The sequence below is a fragment of the Marmota flaviventris genome, chromosome 4 (genome assembly GCF_047511675.1).
Source record: "Marmota flaviventris isolate mMarFla1 chromosome 4, mMarFla1.hap1, whole genome shotgun sequence".
Lineage (NCBI taxonomy): Eukaryota > Metazoa > Chordata > Mammalia > Rodentia > Sciuridae > Marmota > Marmota flaviventris.
In genome coordinates this window covers 31,336,529-31,359,874 of record NC_092501.1, presented here as the reverse complement: position 1 = coordinate 31,359,874, position 23,346 = coordinate 31,336,529, and the positions used below count along the sequence as shown (strand labels likewise).

The following is a 23,346-nucleotide window of genomic DNA, read 5'->3' as shown; positions in this document are numbered from 1 at the left end:
TTTTTATTTAGTGCTGAGGATCGAACCCAGTACTTCACATGTGCAAGGCAAGTTCTCTATTACCAAGTTACAACCTCAGCACTTTCCTGAACTTTCCAGTCTTTGTGTATGAAGGAGAATGTTGATTTAAAGAGAATATTATATTATGTCAAATTCACTAATTAGTATATCAAATGTATTTTCTTTAAAAGTTTATAAAAGTTAAGTTGGGCATGGTGGTGCACACTACTCAGGAGGATGAGGCAGGAGGATCACAAGTTTGAAGCCAACCTGGGCAACTTAGTGAGACCTTTTCTCAAAATAAAAAAGAGCTGAAGATGTAGCTCCATGGTAGAAGTGGTAGAGTGCTTGCCTGGCATATTCAAGGCCCTGGGTTCAATCCCCAATAAAAAATAAAAGCTTGTAAATGTAAAATATTGGTTAGATGTGTTTGAAAATATTTAGAATATTAATTTAGACATTAAAATTAGAAGAAGTATACTGTATTAAATAATTTGGGAGGACACTGAAAGAATTCCCCACGCAAAGACACTTTGCCGGGAGAATTCCAATTTTATTGCAAAAAGCTGTGTGCTTATATAGAACTAAGGGGGAGATGGTAGGGCGTAGATAAATAGCAGGCAACCCGTTTATTGGCAAGTTCTTTCAGATATCAGCTCTGGAGCCCAGGAATTAGTTCTCATTGGGGCTAAGGTTCCCCGCCAGTGAGATTTGAAATTGGCGCCAGCGGGAGAGTTCACACGGGCGGGAACTTTTCGCGCCACTGCAGAAAAGAAGAAGGTAGGAAGAAGAAGTCCTTAGGCGCCATGTTGGGGTTTTTCTCTGGGGTATGGCTGCCGTTTATACTTTTCCCAACAGACACAAACAGATAAATAAACTTCTAAGTGAACTAAAGACTGGAGAGTGTTTTCATTCCTGCAACTGTAACAGTGAGCTGAATCAAGAACACACTTGGGTTCAACTGAATGGATCTGACAATTCAGCCAAGGCAAAATCATCTAGGGACCACTTTTTATGGCCTCCAAAATAAGTCCCCTATTTCTCTTCTTCCTGTGACATTTTAGTGTCTAAAAACCCATGCAGATAGTAATAATAAATAATTCACAAGTAGTACATAGCCCTCTAAGCCGTAGTTTGGAGGAGGAACTGTGGCAAATTTTGAGGAAAGTCTGAGTACAATACAAGATAATTCAGAAAGACTTGAAGGATTTAAGGGATATTCTAAGTTAACAAGCTTCAAAATGTCTTGAGGATGATAGTTGTCCCTCCTTCTGCCTGCCCTGCCCTGCCTTAGGGCTTTCCAACATGAAAGGAAACCCTTGAGCAAATTAGGGGAGTTAGTTGTTAATTTGTCCCTCAGAAATGTAAGGGACATTTTAGTTTAAAATTTCTCTCTAAACTCAACTAGCATTTTTCAGTTATCACTACCTATTGGACTCAGAAAGTTATAGGAACCGTTAAGAGATCCTTTGAGATAGTACCTGCTTCTTTAAGTAACAGGCTTTAACAAATAATGTTTGAGCTGGGTGCAGTGGCACACTCCTATAATCCCAGCAGCTTGGGAGGCTGAGGCAGGAGGATCACGAGTTCAAAGCCAACCTCAGCAAAGTGAGGCACTAAGCAATTCAGTGAGACCCTGTCTCTAAGTAAAATACAAAATAGGGCTGGGGTTGTTGCTCAGTGATGGAGTGCCCCTGAGTTCAATCCCTGTACCCCCACCCCAATCAAAAAACTAACACAAACCAAATAATGTCTGAGCTCTGCCACTTGGTGGCAACACCAATAATTGAGCTTCAGTTACCCCATGTATGATAACCTACTATTTTCATCTTAGTTGAATGTTTGGTGGAGATTCAATACTCTAGCTGGAGCTGAGAGTGGAAGGTCATTGCTTATGATATATACTGTCATTTCTGTTATTTCCAATATGTACCTAATCAATTAAGCCATCAGCAGACAGCTTGCAAAATTAAATATACTCTATTATCCCAATTTCTGGTTGGAGAAAATAAATATGAGAAAAAGAATAAGCTCTGCAGTCATTAAGTAATCATATCCATGAACTGGAAGCAAAAGAGGGTTTTTATTTGGGTTTTTTTATATTCTTTGTTTATTTTGTAATCCAAGGGATTGAGCCCAGGGGAGCTATACCTCAGAGGTGTATCCCCAGCCCCTTTTTATTTGAGAAAGGGTCTCACCAAGATGTCCAGCTTGTCCTCAAATATGTGATCCTTTTGCCTCAGCCTCCTGGGATTTCAGGAATGTGCCACTGAGCCCAGAAAGAGCATTTCAACCATATATATAAACCAAGAATTTAAGATAGTAGTTAATCTTAATTCAGCATTTCCAGATAATGTTTCAGTGGATGGCTCTGGTGGAAGCCTTTCTGCTTGATAGTTAACATTTTTACTTTACATCTTAAAAGAGATATAAGGTAAATTCCAAAACACCTACTGATTCTAATGGAAGGTCACAGCTAGTCTTCAAAGCATGCAGCTTTTTCTAGGTTTATGCTTTATAAAGAAAAGGATATGACAATTTTACCATACTTTATGAATAATGCTCTTAGAAAATAAATGGGTTTTGAAAAAAATAAGCACTTACCTATGTTTTTCTTATTTGCAGCTCACCAGGACATGATTATAGCTTCTCAAGCTTATCTAAAATAAAAGATAATATATGTATCAACATTTTTGACGAAATGATAATTGAAAAACATGAGGTAAAGTAGAATAATTGCAATAGTCAATGTTCAAATAATTCTAAGAAGATCCAACTGTCACCTGAAGAGTTCTGTAAGCTCCTGGGTGTGGATGCTCAACTCAGGACAAGTGGTGTCCTTGCATACATAAAATTTTTATGTGTGTGCTACTGGAGATTGAAACCCCCAGGACATAGCACATGCTAGGCAAGTGCTCTAGTACTAAGTTATATCCCAGCCAAGTTCTACTTCTTTTTAAAATTCTTTTACAACTTTTAAATAACCTTTTATAATTTACCCAAATCTTTATTTAGTCGTGTATTGTATCTCTTTCTATTTTGGGATCATAGTAGTCTTCACATGTATTCTGGAGCAGGGCAATAGGTAGAGCCCTATCCTAGACAAAGCTGGCCTTTTGACAGGTCTTAACAAAAGTTTTTACATTTGAAGCTAATCTATTCCCTCTTTCTAAATATCATTCTGTTTAGGTAGATGTGGAAGCAAGGTTTTATATATTGTTAATTTGTAAGGGACAAATGAAGTTAACATTAATAACATTGCATCTGAAATTTGAATCCATCAGAAAGACTAAGAGAGCCCATATTTTTCTTTCCTTGTGAAAAAAGGGGCAAAATATTTTTATGTTGCACATTGCCAAACTTAAATCAACCAGGCTCTTATTATCCTTCCAAAAATACATTTAAATTCTCATGCTGGTATAAAGAATAATATAATTCTCCATATAACTTATTGATAACAGGTTATTATTCAGTTTCAAAATATTGAATAGCAAAATAAATCCCTGTTATGGTCTACTTATGAGGTATCCTCCAAAAGCTCATATGTAAGACAGTATCATAATTTTCAGTGGTGAAATGATTAGATTATGGAGATGTGAACTAATCGGCTGATACGAGTCAACTGGGTTGTAACTGTAAGCAGGTAGGGTGTGGCTGGAGGAAGTAGGTCACTGGCGATAAGCCTTTGGGGTTCATATTTTGTCCCTGGTGAGCAGAGCTCTCTCTGATTCCTGATTGCCAAGCTGCTTTCCGTCTGCTGCGTCCTTCCATCATGATGTTCTGTCTTATCTGGGGCTATAGCTGTGGAGTAGGCTGACCATGGACTGAACCTCTGAAACAATGAGCCAAAATAAACTTTTTCTTCTCCAATTATTCTTGTCAGGTCTTTTGATAACAGCAATGACTGAAACAACCCCCACTTAATTTTGCCTTTTAAGAATAAATAAAATATAGTAAAATAGAACACATTTAGAGATGTACTCCCTAGGTGACCAGTGCTCTCAATCATTTTAATTATCAGAGTGGCATCGTTTGGAATGTCAACTGTTTGGACACATCTAATTATCTTTACTCAAAAATGATATAATGTAATTAGGAACACACAAACATAATCCTGAAAAAGTTTGTCCCAAGAAACGATTTTAGTTTGGAGGATACAAACTTGGTAAACTGTTTTCTGTAGTTTTGTATTTTAAAAAGAGTGTGTAATCTGCAGAATGCAAAGTATACATTTAACACACAAAGAAGCCAGAAATAATTAACATCACAGTAACACAGATGTCATATGTATAAAATTAGCTTTTATTCTTGAAGCAAAATTCACAATACATGTTTTCATAGAATAACTATAATTATGTGAGTCTCCTGTAACAGGGTTACATAGACTAATAATACTGAAAAAAATCAAAGAATATCTGTGTGGTTTAGGAAGCAGGGCTAATAATCCCAAAGAGATTTATCATGGAGTGTACAGATGCAGTACATCTCATATACACCATAACAAAATATGTTGTACAAAAGAGAACACTTACCAGTTACCTTGCATGTATTAAACCTTCATAACTTTAACTTTACAAACTCTTGTGTAACATTTAGAAAAAGCTCAAATACACTGCATATTTAGCCTTCAGATGTATACACAACTCTAGTCACAGATATATTATGTCAAATATATCATATAACCTAAAATAACATTTAATGAGAGTTATAAAGTGATCACTTAAAAGATTTAAAAATAGACAGGTACTTATACAAACCTTGATTTTTTAAAGACTAGTTTTCCTAAGAAAACCTAATAGACCAAGAAATTGTCTTGATAAAATACAAAGTCTTTGTTCTTTAAGCCAGTTCTTTGTGAACGTTAGTAATAGCAGATTACTGTTTGTTTGTTTTTTAAACTTATTGCTTTCAATATAGAGAATTAGAGTCTGGTTTTTTATCAGTTCATTAAATTTTGACTTTGGAAAAACTCTTAAACAACTTAATTCTAGCCGACTTAATCACACATACAAATTTCCTAAGGTTTATTTTTGTAAACCTTCTTTGACTTGACTTAGAATCTCTACAACTTATATACAATCCTTTCTCATCAAAAATCATTCCTTTCTCCTTTTAACTTTCCTTACCATAATATATCCCCAGAGCTATAACTTTCTTATGTCTCTTTTCCTTTACCTTAATATTTTTAAAATTTATAATTTGAAACAAGCCTTACATAATTTCTAAATTTAGGTAAATTATTACTTTTTTCTCAGTAAGATAAATACTTTTTTGCATATTTTTAAAAATCAAAACATAGCTTAAAGCCTTAAACATGTTAATTAGAATGTTAACTCTCAGCAACCTTGCTTTTTAGTGAAGACCCAGAAAAAAAAAATCTTAATTGCTTTTCCACATACCAAAAATTCATTAAAACACATTTATTAATATACTGTTGTGAGTGAGCTATGCCTTTAAAATAGACCAAACACATTTGTCTTTACATAGTGTCAGAATTTATTGATTAACAATATATTCACAAGCTCCACCACTTTCAGTGGTTTCAACTCACCAAATACTTGTCACCTGTTATTCAGAAGCCAGACAATCACAAGTTCTTTATTTCAATCTCATCTCTATAATACTGAAGTCCCACACTTTATACAATGATATATGTTACAGAAAGTTTAAGAAAGGGTTAAGGTAGAGGAATGGTCAGTGTAGCAGAATAAATTTATGGGGAAGGAGGAGAGATGGGAAAGGGTAGGAAATGTGGAATAAATTTGACAAAATGACACTATGTATGTATAAATGTAACAGGTGAATTCCACCTTTATATGTATTTGTACAGACCAATTAAAAATAAATAAACAAGGAGGACTCAGGAAGCAGAGAGAGGGAGGACACAGAGGGAAAGGGCCACAGGGAAGATGCACCTCACACCCCTAATGACTCACCTCCTCCAGACATGGCCCACAGCCTACAGTTACCAGTCCTTCCATTCAAACCAAGATGCACTGATTAACTTATAGATCTCATAGTCTAATCATTTTACTTCTAAATATTCCTGCATGAACAGAAGCTTTTGAGGTATGCCTCATATCCAAACCATAACAGTGACATGGCCTCAAATTTGCAGCTTTCCCGCCTCAGCCTCCTTCATTGCTGTGATAACAGGCATATACCAACATATCCAGCTAAAGCTCATATCCTGCTTTCAGTTGCCCAGAAGGCATCTGCGGGCCCAAGGGAAGAGTCAGTACTTTTAGCAAAAAACACCTCACCTACTTATAACACTGGGGATGAAAGAGCTGAACTGAACTGGATTTGGACTTGGCACAGAAAGCTAGAATCATCTTCCACATTTGGAACTTAGGTGAACCAAAACTGTTATAAACCCTCTGATTGCCACCAAAAGAACTTTACTCCAATTCTTGGATGTTGGTTTAAAAAGGAAACAACCAAAAACCAGCTGGGGGACCTAGCCAACATCTGTAATCCCAGCTGAGGCAGGAGGATTGTGAGCTCAAGGCCCTCCTGGGCAATTTAGCGATACCCTGTCTCAAAAGTAAAAATTAAAAAGGCTAGGGATCTAGCTCAGAAGTAGAATGCTCTTAGATTCAACTTCCAGTACTACATTTTTTCCCTCTTTTTAAAAAAACATTTTAAATTTATCAGCATATCATTTTCATCATAATCCCTTAAAAAATTTTCCTAGTATTATCTACTCCCTAACTTTGTCCAAATGTGTCTAATTTTATTCCATGATTTATTTTGGAAGCATTTAACCAAGACTCATGAAACCAGAGGATCTCTTTAAAAAGGGCTTTATTGAGCCAACACAGATGCTGCTAGAAAGAAAGGCCAAGTCCTGAGACAAACAAGTTCCGGCAGTAACCACAGTAACCAGCTCTATGGCTCTGTAGCGGTTGGAAAAATGCTCACTGGACCTTTAAAGAGCCAGAGTATTTTATAATGCTAATCTGGGGGAAAGAACGTATAAATTATTTATAGTGAACTTGTCACTGGAGAAGAGACTTCTCCAGAGAAAGGTCTAAGAAGTTTCCAGAGGGGAGGGGGAATTCGAGTCAGGACAAGGGGGTTCTTGGCACATGTAAGCGAAAAAAAATTTCAACTGGAATCTAAGGCATAGACAGAGGTTTAGTTAGGAAGTAGATAACACATTCTAGGGAGAATGCAGGCTCTCTTGAGAGTGAGAAGCCCTGCCTTGGGCTGGGGGTGCAATATTTACAGAAAGGCCATGGTTAGGGGCCGGGCTGGAGGTGGAGCCAGGTGGAGCTGCACAATTTTGCACCCTGAGCAATTTTCCCTGTGCTTGTGTGTTTCCTTTATTTTATAGGGGCCAAGGAAATGTCACACAAGATTTACAACTGTGCTTTCTGCATCTCAGTGGCTCCCTTAAGATACAGTATATCTCTCTCTTTATCCTAAATATCTATCTCAAAACTACATTGGCTGTAGACAAGAGAGGATTACACAAGAGTGGGGGAAACTTTGGGATAGGAGGGCAGAGAATAAGAAGGAATTCGGGACTAGCTGAGGTTGTAAACAGAATGAGGTGGCAATTCAGGGTATAAAACTGTCGTCTTCTATTCAATCTGTAGTTTCTTAGCTGTATAACTTTCCCCATTTCACCTCCCCTCCATTATTCATCCCTTATAATTAAATTTAAGACATCTCAGAATTTTTCCTATTAAAAAGATTTGTCTAATTTTTAAAGAACCAACTATTGAAATTGTTTTTGTATTTCACTTTTTTGTGTTTTCTAATTCACTTACTTCTGATTGCATTTTTATTCTTTTCTTCCTTCCAGTGTCTTAGAACTGATTTCTGTACTTATTGTAGTAAAAACGTTGAATGCCTCATTTGTTTGATCTCTTGCCCTCTTGTAAATGTTCCAAAGATTATTGAATGTTCCAAGACTATGAATTCATCTCTAAAAACATCTTAGGCTATATCTTTTATATTTGAATACCTACTACTTTATTTTTCATTATTTTCTACATATGTTTATTGATTTTCTTTCTTGACCTAATAGGTTTTTTAAAATATTGTGTTTTTACATTTTCAAATGTTTGAGAGAATTTAGTGTAAAACTTTTGGTTTTAAATTCTAGTTTCATTACATTGTAGCCAGTCGAATTGGATATTTGGGCCTCTTAGCCACAATTCATTTCTTCAAGTCATTGGTCCCAATTCTGTGGTTGCCAATAAACATACATAGGTATTAATCCTAGTAATAAGATTAAGGCCACACTGTGCCAGCTGAGTAGCTCACACATACAGAATCAAATGCTGGGACAAAGATGAAAGTGTTATTTTGATTTGCAAGGAGTTGAAGAAACCAAATACACAAAAATCTTGGTCTTACTTACATCGTATATCCACAAGAATGGTCCAATCATAGCAGCTCCACCTCAATCTTTTATTCATCAGAGTGCTTCAATTACAGTGCCATGTTGCACACTTACCATATACACATGGAACAATTAGGAATATTAAGTCTTGTTTTATCACTTGATATAAGTAGTTCCTATACCAGCAGATTTCTAAAAGCTTAATTAAATATGTAATTTTATTCATGGTCTTTTTTTTAATACCAAGAATTGAACCTTGAGGTACTTAATCACTGATTCATATCCTCATCCTCTTTATTATTTTTATTTTTTAAATTTTGAGACAGGGTCTCACTAAGTTGCTTAGGGTCTTGCTGATATTGGCCTCAAACTTACAATCCTCCTACCTCAGCCTCCCGAGTTACTGGGGTTACAGGCATGTGCCACAGGTCTGGCCATACTCATTATCTTAAAAATAAATATTTCTCATTGCTTCTCAGAGAAGATGCATAGGGAACCAATTTTAACGTGAACCTCAGCACAGGTAAGATTTATTGCCTGAGATAAAATGGTCCTTTGAAGCCTGCAGGACCCTTGGGATTGGTTAATGCACTTAAGATCACATCAGTCTGAAGTCCAAAGCATAAATTGCTTCAAGCTACTAAGTGTATCTGTTACCTTTTAGACTAGAGCAACACAGTCCTTGCCTAGTTCTGTTGTTTCTAGTTAGCTTCTAGATTCTTCTAGTATTCTCTGGTCAAGTGGAAGGGGTAACCTTTCAAGTACAGAAAACTTCGAAGGGCCCAAAGGCAATGGGAACTGAAGGTGTCCCCCACTTCTGGCCTTTGGTAGATGAATGAAAAATGTGACTGTAAGCAAAAATAACGGAAAGGGGAGCAGACCTCAGTGGATCAGCTAGCAGTATTTATTAGGCAGTGATGAATGGCACATGGCACATTTTCAGGGGAGAAAATGGCAACCAGTTACAAGAGGGGGTCTGTTTTTTATAGGTTTTAATGAGATAGCAGAATGTTTTAGTGTGACTTAATCATTAGAGACTTGGGCAGTCAGGAAAATAGTTGTGCAGGTTCAAAGTCTAAATCAGAACAACAGTTGTAAAAGTTTGAAACCCATTGATACTGGGATGAAAGTCCAGAGCCCAGAGCCCAGAGCCCACGGTTTGCCTTCTTTCTCCCCGGGAGTTGTTATTCCATATCCTTCAGTGACAAAAAGTGGAGTGGATCATAGGGTCTGCCAATGGGAGGGGTGGTGGTAGTAAGAAATGCCAATCCTTTTTATGCCTAATCCCTGCTTCTCCCCACTACACATACTTCTTCTGATCTTAAAATAGTGTTATTGAGGAAAAACTGGTAAACAAGAATCTGCACATATTTGAGGAAATTTCTCAAGTTTTGACATGTATATATGACACCGGTGATGAGAATCAAGCTGGAGTCCCATGTCCCTTAGGTGAAGATTGAACACCAGATTTCTCTTGTGGAGGCAAGCATAGAAAGCAAATTTTATTTAAAGGATAGAACAGATACAGACTTTTCCAAAGAGAAGGGGCCCCAGAGCTGGGTGTCTGAGGAAGTGGGGGTGTCTGCCTCTTTTATAGGTTTTAGATTTCCTTTTTCTCATGTTCTCTCCCCTATCCTGCATACCAGACTAGCGACCAAAAGGTGGGCCAAACAGAGGGGAAGGCACCTTCCAGAATGTCACAAGCAGTTCCTATAGACTCGGACTGAGGCACAGTTAGATTCAATTCGATATATTTTATTGATGCTCATCACACTTCAGACACACATCCTAATTCTAAGTCCTGAGTCTACACCCCAGGGTTCCAGACGCTCACCTGTGATGCTGGAACTCGACCAAGGCCAGAGGCCTCTGGTACAGGGGGGACAACAGCGATGGAGGCCTCGGCCTGTCTGTCCAGGTTTTGTTAGTCCTCTCCGCCCCCAGAAGCCCAGGTTTTTAAATTCTAGTTCAGTTGTGCTTGCAGCTGATAACTGGGTGAAGTCTGTAGTGTCCGCCCCAAGTCTTACATCACTAACTTAAATTTATCTAAGTTCTGCAGTATATCTAAGTTTTGCAGTTCACATTACATCATGGGCATACTGCTTATGGTCTTTTACTCAACACACACTAATTGATATAATCAACAGTCAATAATCCTATTTCTGGCATTCATATCACAGGGGTATAGGCAGGAAGGGAGCAGTCCAAGGGGCCTTCATTCATTAACAACACCTACAACTCCCTGCAACTCCCTGCAGGGAGGAACAATCCCTTGGAGGCAGGTGTCTTTGACAACAGGTTGGAGGAAAGGGAGTGATCTGAAGGTATTTTATTTCCTCTTGAATGAGCCCCATCTTTCTTTTTAAATATTTTAGCTGTAAATGGACATAATACTTTATTTTTTTTTTATGTGGTGCTCAGTATCGAACCCAATACTTCACAAGTGTGAGTGAGGCAAGTGTTCTACCACTGAGCTACAACATCAGCCCGAGCTCCCATCTTTCTGATTAAATCATTTATTACCTACCCTGACTGTCCTTTTGCCCCACACCACCTCTTATACACCATTAAATTATCATCACAATCAAGAAAATGAGCATATCCATTAACCTCAAAAGTCTTCCCCTGCCCAGTTGACATCTCCCTCCCTCTCCTTCGCGTCTCCCACCCAGGCAACCACTGGTCTGCTTTGTCACTATAGTTTATATTTTATGCAATTTTATAGAAACTGAATCATCATTACCCAATGTATACAGGAATTGAAATGTCACATTGTACTGCATAATATGGTACAAGTGTTGAATTAACTAAATTCCAATGATCTTACTAATGTTAATATTTGTGTGATAAATTCATCTAGATTAGCTGCACCTTTTTATTAAAATATAATATTATACATACCATTTTATAACCTTTTGATATGATGATATTTTGAATTCTTTTGCAAGTCAATAAACATGAAATTATATTACAAAAAAAAAATAATAATGGAATCATACAGTATGTACTCTTTTTTCCCCCTTGGTCTTGCTTCTTTCACTCAGAAAAATTTATTCTGAGATTTATCATGTTGTAGTGTTTATCAAATAATTGACTCCTTTTTATTGTATAGTAGTATCCCAATGTTTATTTGTTGATGAACATTAAGGTTATTTTCGGTGGGTTTTTTTTTTTTTTAGGTTCTTTTTTGTATTTTCAGGTGTTGGGATCAAATTCAAGGCCTCACGCATGCTAGACAAGTGCTCTACCACTGAACTATACCCACAGCCCAATTTTCTTTTTTTAATTATTAAAATAAAGCTTCTAAGAACATTTATGTACATTTATATACAAGTCTTTTTATAAACAAATGCTTTCATTTCTCTTAGAAAATAAAAGGCTGGATATTAAGATGAAAAGCTTCTGAACTTTTTTTTTTTGTTTGCACCAGAAACGTATGACACAGTTCTTCCATTTTTTTACAAATACTTTGTCAGATTTTTAAATTTTAGCCATGCTAAAAGATTTGTGATGGTTTCTCATTGTGATTTTAGTTTGTATTTACCAATGACTAATGTTGTTGAGTACTTTTCCATGTATTTATTTGCCATCTACATATCTTTTTTGGTAAAATATTCAATTGTGTTCTTTGTTTTTAAATTGAACTACTTATTTTTTTATTATTGAATTTTGAGTTTTCTCTGTATATTTTACATGTCATATATCACACACAATTGCAAATATTTTCTCCCAGTATAAAGCTTATATTTTCATTTTCTTGAATAGTGTCTTTTAAAGGACGAGGTTTTTAATTTTGATGGAGCCACTTGCTTCTGTCCTCATATTTTTCAGCTCTATTTTTGCAACTCTCTTCTTAAGTTCACATATATTTAGGTAGGAGTGTATTTCTTCATGAAGAATTGATCCTTTACTGTTATGAAATATTTCTCTTTATTCTTTATATTTCTTGCTTTAAAATCTGCTTTATCAGGCTGGGGATATAGCTCAGTGATACCACACATATTTAGCAGGTATGAGGCCTGGGGTTTAATCCCTAGGACTGAAAAAAAAATCTAATTGATCAGCTATAAATATAGTCACTGTGACTTTCTTTTAGTGTTCATATGACATATCTTTTTCTTTCTTTTAACCTGTATCTTTCTATTTAAAATGGTAAGCAGCATATAGTTGAGTCTTGCCTTTTTATCCATTCTGAAAATCTCTGACTTTTAATGTATGTCCATGTTACAGTTTAAATCTGAGGGGTCCCCAGAAACTCATGTGTGAGACAATGAAAGAATTTTCAGAGGTGAAATGATTAGATTATGAGAGATGTAGCCTAATCAATGGATTAATCTGGTAATCTTATTAACTGGGCAGTAACTATAGGTAGCTAGGTTGTGGGTGGAGGAGGTAGGTCAGTGAGGGTGTGCCTTTGGGGCTTATATTTTGACCCTGTGAGTGGAGTACCCACCCCTTCTCTATCTTCACCCCTCCCCTTCCTGGTTGCCTTGTCCTGAGCCACCTCCCTCTGCCACACCCTTCCAACATGATGTTCTGCATCACCTCAGACCCACAGATATGGAGTTGGATAACCATGGATTGAACCTATGAAGTCATGAACCAAAATAACCTTTCCTCCTCAAAATTGTTCTTGTCAGATACTTTGGTCACAGCTACAAAAAGCTGACTGAAACGGAAATTGGTACCAAGAAGTAGAGCTGTTGCTATGACTAACCTAACCATGTGGTTCAGAAGTTTTAGGAGCTGGTTTGTGGGAGGAATAAAAAGTTTTGAGAGTCAAGCTAGAAAGGTTTTAGAATGTTATGAGTGGAGTTTAATGGACTATTCTGGTGGGACCTCAGAAGACCAAAATGCCAATAGGACTATGAACAGTAAAGAGTAGGCTCATGAGGTTCAAGAGGGAAGGAGGACTATACTGGAAATTGGACTAGAGGCCATCCAGCAAAGAAGTTGTCTACATTTTGCCCATGTCCTGAGGTTCTGTGAGGCTGATGCACTAATCTGGTGGAGGAAACTTCAAGGCAGCACAGGTTTCAGATGGTGGCATAAATATTACTGATGGCTTTGAGTCAAGTTAACTGTGACAGTCAAGAGCAGAAAGCAGATCAGAAAGATTTGAAAAACTTGCATTTTGGCCAGTAAAAAAAGTGCAAGTGCAAGTAAAACTGGGGCTAAGGAAGGTGTGGTTGTTACAGAAATTACAGCCCCTAAAGAGACATTGCTAAGTACTTTATCCAGAAATAATAGGAAAGATGGCTTAAGGGCATTTCAGAAATTGACAAAACCACACCCATCTGAGGCTCAAGGGTGTGAAGGTAAAAATTCCTTTAAGAAGAGACCACTGGGGCACCCAACTTAGACAGGGGGACTTAGGAAGTTGTTTCACTGTGGTCAGCCACAGGTACTCGGGGACTGCTGCAGCCAAGGTTCTAGAAAGCTTGACTACTTCTCAGTACAGCAGCAGACCTTTGCAATCAACCACTTGGTACTGGATCTTTAGGATTGCAGGATGCTGGATTTAGGGGGTCATGAAGATGTCCAGCAAGCTTTCAAATGGAGACCTGGAAGTCCAAGCAAAGTGTAGCAGGGTCAGAGTCCCTTTGGGCTTCCCCAGAGAGGGCAATGCATGAGAAGGAAGCCAGAGCTTCATTGGAGTCTTCCAAGATGCCAGTAATGTGAAATGTATACTGAGGAAAGCTGCAGGAATCTTGCAGTGACCATGTGAGAGGCCATATGAGCTGAAACCAGCAAAGCTACAGGGGCAAAACTACACAATCCCTGTGGAGAAAACATCACAGTGCCATGTGCCCCAGATGCTGGACATAGAGCTATGGAACTTTTTTGCCCAGCTGGATTTTGTTCTTACTTTGGTCCTATGATTAATTTTTGTGTCCCCATTTCTTCCTCATAAAATGGAAATGTTTACTCTATGTCATTATATATTGGATACATGTGACTTGCTTTTGAGCTTTATAAGTTTTTTTTTTAAATTTATGAGTTTGCCTTGAGTCTCAGATGAGAGTTTGAATTGGGACTTTTGGATAATGCTGGAACCATTAAGACTATGGAAACTCTTGGAAATGGACTAAATGTATTTTGTGAAATGGGCATGAGTTTGGGGGTCAGAGGCAGAATGTTAGGGTTTAGATATGAGACGTCCCCCAAAAGCTCATATGTGAGACAATGCAAGTATTTTCAGAGGTGAAAAAATTAGATCATGATAGGTATAACCTAATCAGTGGATTAATCCACTGTTATGGATTAACTGGATTGTAACTATAGGCAGGTCAGGTATGCTTAAGGAAATAGGTCATTGGGGATGTGCCTTTGACATTTATATTTTATCCCTGGTGAACAGAGAGCGTGTTCTCTCTCTCTCTCTCTCTCTCTCTCTCTCTCTCTCTCTCTCTCTCTCTCTCTCTCTCTCTCTCCTCCCCCCTTCTGGATTGCTATGTTCTGAACCTGTTTCCTCCTCTAGCCCTTCCACCATGATGGCTCAGAGCTATGGAATTGGCTGACTATGGACTGAACCTCTGAAACCATAAGCCAAAATAAACTTTTCCTCCTTTAAATTATGCTTGTCAGGTATTTTGGTCACAGAATGAAAAGCTGACTAAAACAGTCCATTTACACTTGTATAATTATTGATCTGTGTTCCATTTTCCTATTGATTTTCTGCTTATTCTACCTATTTTTCTTTTGCCCTCTTCTGAATTGATACAGTACTTTTGTAATTCCATTTTATTTCTACCACTGGCTTATTGGTTATGATTCTTTGTTAAGTATTGTTGTAGGGTTTACCATATATTTTTTAACTTACCACATGTTACCTTTATAAAACATAGTACCACTCCACATCTATTGGAAGAATGGACTATTGTGAAATTTCCTATTCTTTGTGCTAATATTGTCATATATTTTACTTATAAATATCATAAAATACACATGTCATATTTTTGCTTTAAATAGTCAATTATCTTTTAATTAATTAAAAAGCAAGAAAAATATATTTCTTTTTAGCTTTTGGTTTGTTTTAAAAAGAGAATAAAAATTATTTTAATGACCTATGGATTTTTGAAACTGCTCATCACATGACATTAAGTAATAGAAACTTTATTTTAGTAAATTTAATTTTAATTTATTTTAATAGGATAACTGTCTCAAGAGCTGTACTTGTCACTCATATTTAAGAAAAAACTGGCTTGGTTCCATTGTCTTACCTTTCTCTGCTCTTCTGCAACAATCTGAGGTATGAAAATGGTTCTTTGCTAATTATTTTTGGTTAATGAAAATGCTTTCTATTGTTTTTAAATTAGATTCTGTGATCTACTGGTTGGAAAGTTAGTTGAAATGATCCTGTAGGAGAGTTCTTGGAGGTTCAGAGTGTTTGAGGGTTTTGACTGTCTTCAGAACAGGATATGCCCACAAATTTATTTCTTATATCTTTAGAGCATTTACTGAGAAAGAATAACTAACCTTAGGTCTTAAAGCAACATTCATATTTGCATATGTGAATTTTTTGAGACTGGGTTTATGAAACATTCTGATTAATGGTATTGCTCTATAATCATTGAATCCCAAGAATTTCATTTTGTGGGCATTGTTTTTAAATAATGATGAGACTGATGACTAGAACTGGTCTCTCTGATACCCTCAGAGAGCTCTGCTCTTGGGTTACCTGGCAGGAGAATGCCAAGAAAGCATTCACTGTCTACAGAATAAGTTCTATGAGTTCACTATCTACAGAATAAAACCAACATGTTGGTAATATGCGTTATGCTGTCAAGCTTTAGTAGAGGCATGAGAGGTGTACTATGAAAACATATATAGTAGTGCTTTACTCTTTCTGGGCTCTAGTCAGAGCTTGGAGAGGTTGGTGTTGGCTAAGAGAAGAATGGGAGGTCAAGGAAGCCTTTACTGGAGATAACTTTTGAATCAAATTCTTGAAGTTGAATTTCTCAAGCAAATAAAGGCATTTGAGTGAGAAAGAATCAGGTGTGTGTTAGCTAGGACTGCACTCTGCCATATGTGACAGAAAACTTAACAGTAGGTATGGGGGTCTACTGCACTGCCAGTGCAGCAGTTCCAGGATATCATCAAGAATCAAGAATCTAAGCAATTTGTTTTTCTTTCCCACTATTATTATTATATGTCTTTCATTCTCTTAATTGCAAAATGTTCACTGCAACTCTAGCCTCATATCTATGTTGCAGCAGGAGACAGGGAGAAGCAATCTGGCAGTGCCTAACTAGGAAAACAGAAGTTTCCTTAGAAAACCCCAGTGGACTTCTGCTTGCATCTTACTTATGTGACATGGCCTCTACCTGGCTGTCATATTACCAACTAAAACTGTTGATAAGAAAGGAAGAGAGAATGGATACTAGGTAGGAGAGCAGAAGTGCCTGCATAATGTGTAGTCCACATGATGTCATGAGGGAGCAAGCTGCAAATAAAGAGTGACAGGGATCTACATTGTTGGAGGTACAGACTTCCTACACTGGTCAATCCCTGCAGCTACTCTCTGAAGCTAGACAGGAGGTAGGCAAGAATGTGGCTTCAGAGATGGATAAACCTGGGTTGTCATCTGGCTCTACAACTCATTGGTTCTGTGGTCTTCCAGCAGTTACTTCAACAATCTGAGCCTCAGTTTCCTTAGGTATAAAGTGAACATCAGGGCAGTATCTATTCCACTGGGTGATGTCTCTCACACTCTCATGTGTGCATACACACACACACACACACACACACACACACATACATGTTCCCTTGTCATGTGGACTTCAGGTCATCTTTCCTGCTATAACATTTTTTCCTCCTTCTGGGACCAGTTCAAAATATAACATAATCGTTAAGCATCTTCTGTGAGCCTAAATTAGATTTTTCAAGCACTTTTATCACTATGGCATAGTAATTGGCTTCCTTGATTCATCTCTTTCTCACTCCTTCCCAAGTACATTTTAGGCAGGACCCAAGGTGTCAAAAGTATCTGTAGATCATCCCAGAGAACCTGGTCATTCTCAATTACCTGTACAAGCCTGTTCCCTCTTGCAGAGGAGACAGGGCTGGGCTATAATATATTTGACTATAATATAATTGATGTTGATTTTTTTCATACATAATTATTATGTCAATATGTTCTTTCAGATTAGTGGAACATTTCAAGTAAATATTCCACCAGTTTTACTTGGGTACACTTGGAGTAAGACTTACATATCGCCTAAAGAAGATTATTACAATGGGCAGAATTTTAAAGAATGTACCTTCTTAAATATTTTTGCTACTATTGAACCTCAAATATCATACATTGCCTTTAATCCAAAACTAGATAAGGTAGGTCTTACACTGAATTTATTTTAAATACATCATCAAAGAAGGGTAAATTATTTCAAAAATCAATAATAATTTCAGAGCTGACAAAAATAAACATTGGCTCTTGTTATTTTCCTTTGGGAATAATACAGTACAATGCTGAAATACTTTCAATTTTATTCTAGTTTTCAGACCAAATAGATGTTTTGCAGAGAGCACGGGTTTTTAAAAAAAATTGTAAACTAATGTTTCCCAACAGAAGAATCATAACTACTGTTTTTAATGATGAAGGGATACAGATATTAGTAACAAGATATATCAAGGCATTAAATCCACCTCGACAACTCCTGGATACATTTCTTCATGATTCTAATGCAACACTTGTAAGTAACAATTACTTTAAAACAATTTTGCTGTGATTAAAGAGTATCTATGAAGAATCACATATGCCTTTTGTTTATTTGGGTTTAATCTAGTCAATTGTCCTTCCTCTGAATAGTTATAGTATATGTGAGTTATATAGTATATGTGACTTATAAAGTTCCCTTTAAGTTAAAATTGAAAGTCCTGATTCATGTTGCTTTTTGCTATTATCTGCTTTTCTGTTTCTTCCTGCCTAAGTGTCCAGGAGATAATAGAGTTCTCAGATTTATATCAAAGGCTATCTTTTATGTTTAAATAAATAAATCTTTTTTAAAAAATTTTTTAGTTGTAGTTGGACACAATACCTTTATTTTTATTTTTATGTGGTGCTGAGGATCGAACCAAGCACCCCTCATGTGTTAGGCAAGTGCTCTACCGCTGAGCCACAACCCCTGTCCCTAAATAAATAAATCTTAACTTCTTTGCTTGTCAAGGACTGTGAACCATATGTATTAATTGCATGGAGCCACCAGTGTAAAAGGTCATAATAGTGCATAAATGGCAGCTACTGTATATTAATGAAAATGATAATGAGCTTTCTGTGTTAACTTATTATTATTTGCTTAATACAAAGGAATATAATCCTTTCTCCCTTCTTCCCTTTCTCTGCATCCTTGTCTCCAGCACCCTATGGGGGAAAATTGACAGTAGAAATTTTTCTATTTGAGAAAGCAGACTGTACCACTATCTCTTGTGGCAGCAGCTTATAACAAGTTTACATTGGAAAAAAAATAAATTCAGGCTTTGAACCTAAAAGCAAACATTTTAAAAAGTTTAACATTTGTACTTTCTACTATATGTTTAATGTTGATGCATATAGTATAGCTTATAACAAGCTTACATTGAGAAAACCAATTCAGTCTTTGAACCTAAAAGCAAATCAAACATTTGCTATTTTGCAACATCTTTTTAATTTTTTAACATTTATACTTTATGGTGAATATTTAATTTGATGCATATTGTTATGTTTAATTTTTAATAATTTATTATAATAAAATTTGATTACTAATGTGCACTCTGGAGTCAGGGCATCTGTGCTTCATCCCCACAGGATCCACATTATGTATTAGCTGTGTGACCCTAATCAAATATCTTATCAGTTTTAAGTTTGGTTCTTCTTCCTTAAAACTATAATAATAATAATGTCTGTAGGCTTGTAGAATATACTATATGAGATGTGTACTAAATGAGATAAAGTTTGCAAAGCACTGTGCTCGTGATGGAGTTCACACTCAGTAAATGTTAATGTGATTCTAGGACCTCATTGCTCGATTTGTGTCTTTGATTCCTTTTATGCCTGACACACTGGATGAAAATGCTGATTGTGATATATGGATAACATCGGAGGTAACAGATTACATTTTGTAATTAAAATATATTTCTTACTTTTCTTTTTTAAAATATTATGTATTTAGTACTTGTGAAATTTAAAAGTATTTGATAAATTTATGTATCAATTTCAGCTCTGTAGCAACCTACAGAAATAATTCATCAAAGTCAGAAATCTTTTCAACATTCAAGTGGTAGCCCATGAATATTTTGATTCAATGAAAATTTCAGGAGTGCAATATTATGACATTCTTGAGAGAGCAGTAAAGCTTGTCACTATGGATGTGGTCAGGCTGAAGTCTATAGCAAACATCACCACCTTCCCAAAGCTTTCCCCACTCCCCTGATCTGAATGAAGAGCTCATCTAGTACTGCTCTTCCTTAGCAATTGGATTAAAATTCTCTTTAGACTGATTGCCAAACAAATATAGGTCCTGGGCAATATTGGGAACATACTCATATTAAAAAGCTACTCATCTGTGTAAAATTCAAATTTTACATCATCCTATGTTTTTTTCCTAAATCTGGCAACCCTAATTTTAGTGGTTCTTCCATAACACCTTAGATTATATTTAATTACTCCTGAATTCACCCTATATCCCATACCCTGAATTCATATATTCTAATTGTAACCTCCCTGAATATAGAAGGAAACCTAGTTCTTATTTATTCTTCTGCTTATCACTTGGATGCTGCTTTCAGTTTAGCAGCACTTAATCTGGCACTTAATCTAGAATAATTTAGGGGCTGAGTTTGAGCTAAAATGGGTTTAGGGTGCACAGAGCTAACTTAATAGGTCAGCTTCTCTGCCTTCTGCTAAAGGAGACCAAGGGAGACATATGCACATGATTAGGTATCAAGCTCCAGTAATTCAAACCTGGTGGAATTTAGAAAGGTGTTATTCAGTCTGTACTCTTCTGAGACTCTTTAATCTGAATGTGTTCAAGGATATTATAATCCTATAGAACACTGAAAGAGACTAAGATAAAAGTAATTATTCCAGCAAATACTAGTATTCGAGTCTTCCAACCCAAATGATGCACATAAACAGGAGGTTGCTACAGGCTTGGGATTCCTCCTGATTAATGTTTTCCCACTGATGAAGTCACCAGCCACAAGATGCTCCAGAACATATGATTAAATTTTTCAAGATAAAAATTATTGGTTCCCACCTAATATACAGTTTTAGGAGTCAAATGAACCTGGATTCAAATCATAATTTAATGACTTGAAAGTTGCACGATCCAGGAAAAATTATGCAACCTCATCGGACCTTAGTTTCCTCATCTATATCATAAAGAAGTTTTGAAAGGACTAAATGCAAAACATTTGGAACTCAGAAAGAAAATATTTACATTCGCTTATTCTCTCCCTCTTCTTGCCATGAAATTCAGTCAGGGGGACTTCCTCAAAGACTCTCCATCTCCTTTTAGCTCTTGTGTTCACATTATTCTTTCAGAAGGGCCTTCTTACCATTTTCCTTCCATCCCACATGATCACATTCAGCCTGTGCATACTAACATGGCCATGTCAGTTGTTAAAACATCAAAACGCTTATACCCATTGGTAAATTGCTGATACCAAGAGTTCGCTGGCTCCCTCCCCCACCCCACCCCCCATCTCGTTGGCATTCTGGGGACTGAAATGAACAAGATCACATGACTCAGCTAAAGCGAAGCTGCTTTAGCCTGCAGTATAGCTCAGTGAAAGAGTGCTTGCCTATCAGGTATAAGGCGCTGGGTTTGATCCCCAGCACTGAAACATACACACACACACACAAACATACACACACTTTTTTTTCACATATAAATGGAGTATTTTGCATTTAAACATTTGCGCACACATATTTGGTAGATCTTTGTAATTCTTTTCAACAGAAACTAGAAACAGAGTTTTATAGAAATTTTCCTTTTATTAAAAAAAAAACATTCTAGGGACAAAGCAAAACATACCTGTAGATAAAATCTAGGCTATAAACCACTAGTCTGCCACCTCTGCTTGTGTCTCACCTTACTAGGCACCCTGTATTTGATCTTACACCGTGCTCAGCTGCCCAGCTCTTTGAATCATTCTTTTGGCTCAGATTTCTTCCTCCCTTTAAGTTGAGTATTATATTGGTACAGGACAGAATGTAGTTCCATTGTCCAAAGGGTTACCCAACCCCCAAACGCTATGCCATTCCCTGCCTGATAAGGTTCCTCACAATACTAATTTATATGTTCCTGCTTGTCTAGAGCAGCTTAATATTTGTCCTAAAAAAACAAAAACAAACAAACAAAAAAAATCCTATTTTGGATGCAATTTATCTAGGCACTCTACAATATCTACACTGTGTCCCCACACTGTGGGGTGACCCCAGTGTTCTAAGTGAATGTTTTCTTCTAATGCCTAACAAAACCAGAGCTTTCTGCTTTGCTGTCATCTTAGCAACATGGTTTAAAATATAATTATGTTTAGAACTGGAGGGTGCAGAAGGCCCTACCTGCATTTGTTGGATGCATGTATTACTCAACCTTCCCTTCCTTCTTTCCTTCCTTCCTTTCTCTTTTCTTCTTCTTCCTTTGTTGTTGCCTTTTTTGTTTTTGCCTTAGCGCTGCATCAGTTTGGCCCTTGGAAATAAGGAAGAGCATGCCATCCTTCTCTGTAATTTCTTTCTGTATTTTGGAAAGAAGGCATTGGTCCTCCTGGGAACCTCATTATTAGAAGTAAGTGCTGAAATAGTGAGAGCAAAATTAAGTCAGATTTCAGCTGCAAGTTTAAAATACTTCAGCCCCAAGTTTTCATCTTTTTGCAAGCTAATTAGGGAATTTCATGGGCAAATAATTAAATTAAGAGGATAATGTTGGTTCATAAAAATAGTGCTACTTCTTGAGTTTTCTAGGAATATTAAATTACCTAGTACATATAAGGCACTGAGAATAGCACCTGTTGAAAGAATTCCCCACACAAAGACACTTCGCTGGGAGAATTCCAATTTTATTGCAAAAAGCTGTGTGCTTATATAGAACTAAGGGGGAGATGGTAGGGCTTAGATAAATGGCAGGCAACCCGTTTATTGGCAAGTTCTTCCAGATATCAGCTCCGGAGCCCAGGAATTAGTTCTCATTGGGGCTAAGGTTCCCCGCCAGTGAGATTTGAAATTGGCGCCAGCGGGAGAGTTCACACGGGCGGGAACTTTTCGCGCCACTGCAGAAAAGAAGAAGGTAGGAAGAAGAGGTCCTTAGGCGCCATGTTGGGGTTTTTTCTCTGGGGTATGGCTGCCATTTATACTTTTCCCAACATCTGTTAATGGCAAATACACAATAAATTGTGGTGATGATGGGATTATGTAGCATTAGTTTTAGTGAAGTTGTGGTGTCTGTTATCAATCCATCATTACCAACATCATTATTCTGTGTTCTAATATTATATTTTAAGATGTTTAACAAATAATTTCCATAATGACCCATTTTCCAGGATTTTATCTATAAGAACGGGCTAGAAATTCATTGCCTATCTGAAATTTTTACAGCTTAATGTATTTACTTCTCCTGAATTCATACCTCCAGGAAGCTGTCTTTTTGGATCAACCCTACCATGAATGTCTTTTTAAGTGTAAATTTTTCACTCTGGATTTTTGGGTGTTTTTTTATGGTCACTTACTTCATTATATTCTCTTGACATAGCTTATTATTTCTGTATCAAGTGTTAAAGAACAGCCAGCCTGGGGTTGATTTCCCATATTATCCCCTGCTGTAGTTTTAAGGGCCACTGGGTGGCAGTAAACAGCCAACAGTATTTCAACAAATCTTTGCATTTGTACCTGGGAACCAATGAGATGGGAGGCAGCCCTGGGTTTCAGCTAGCTGTGTGGTGAAGGGGCAGCCGCCTCTTTACTAGAGAGAAGCTGAACACAATGATGAAGAACGAGGGCTTTGGAGTTAATT

At 36.9% G+C, this 23,346-nt stretch overlaps 1 protein-coding gene across 1 annotated transcript in view; it reads left to right on the top strand.

Annotated features, from left to right (window-relative positions):
• Cc2d2b (coiled-coil and C2 domain containing 2B) overlaps nt 1-23,346 on the top strand; it is a 96,717-nt gene that overhangs the window by 54,722 nt on the left and 18,649 nt on the right. Inside the window, 6 exon segments of the mRNA XM_027930308.2 lie at nt 2,626-2,722; nt 15,510-15,608; nt 17,504-17,689; nt 17,854-18,051; nt 19,349-19,438; nt 22,012-22,125. Of these exon segments, the coding sequence (XP_027786109.2) occupies nt 2,626-2,722; nt 15,510-15,608; nt 17,504-17,689; nt 17,854-18,051; nt 19,349-19,438; nt 22,012-22,125 (784 nt within the window).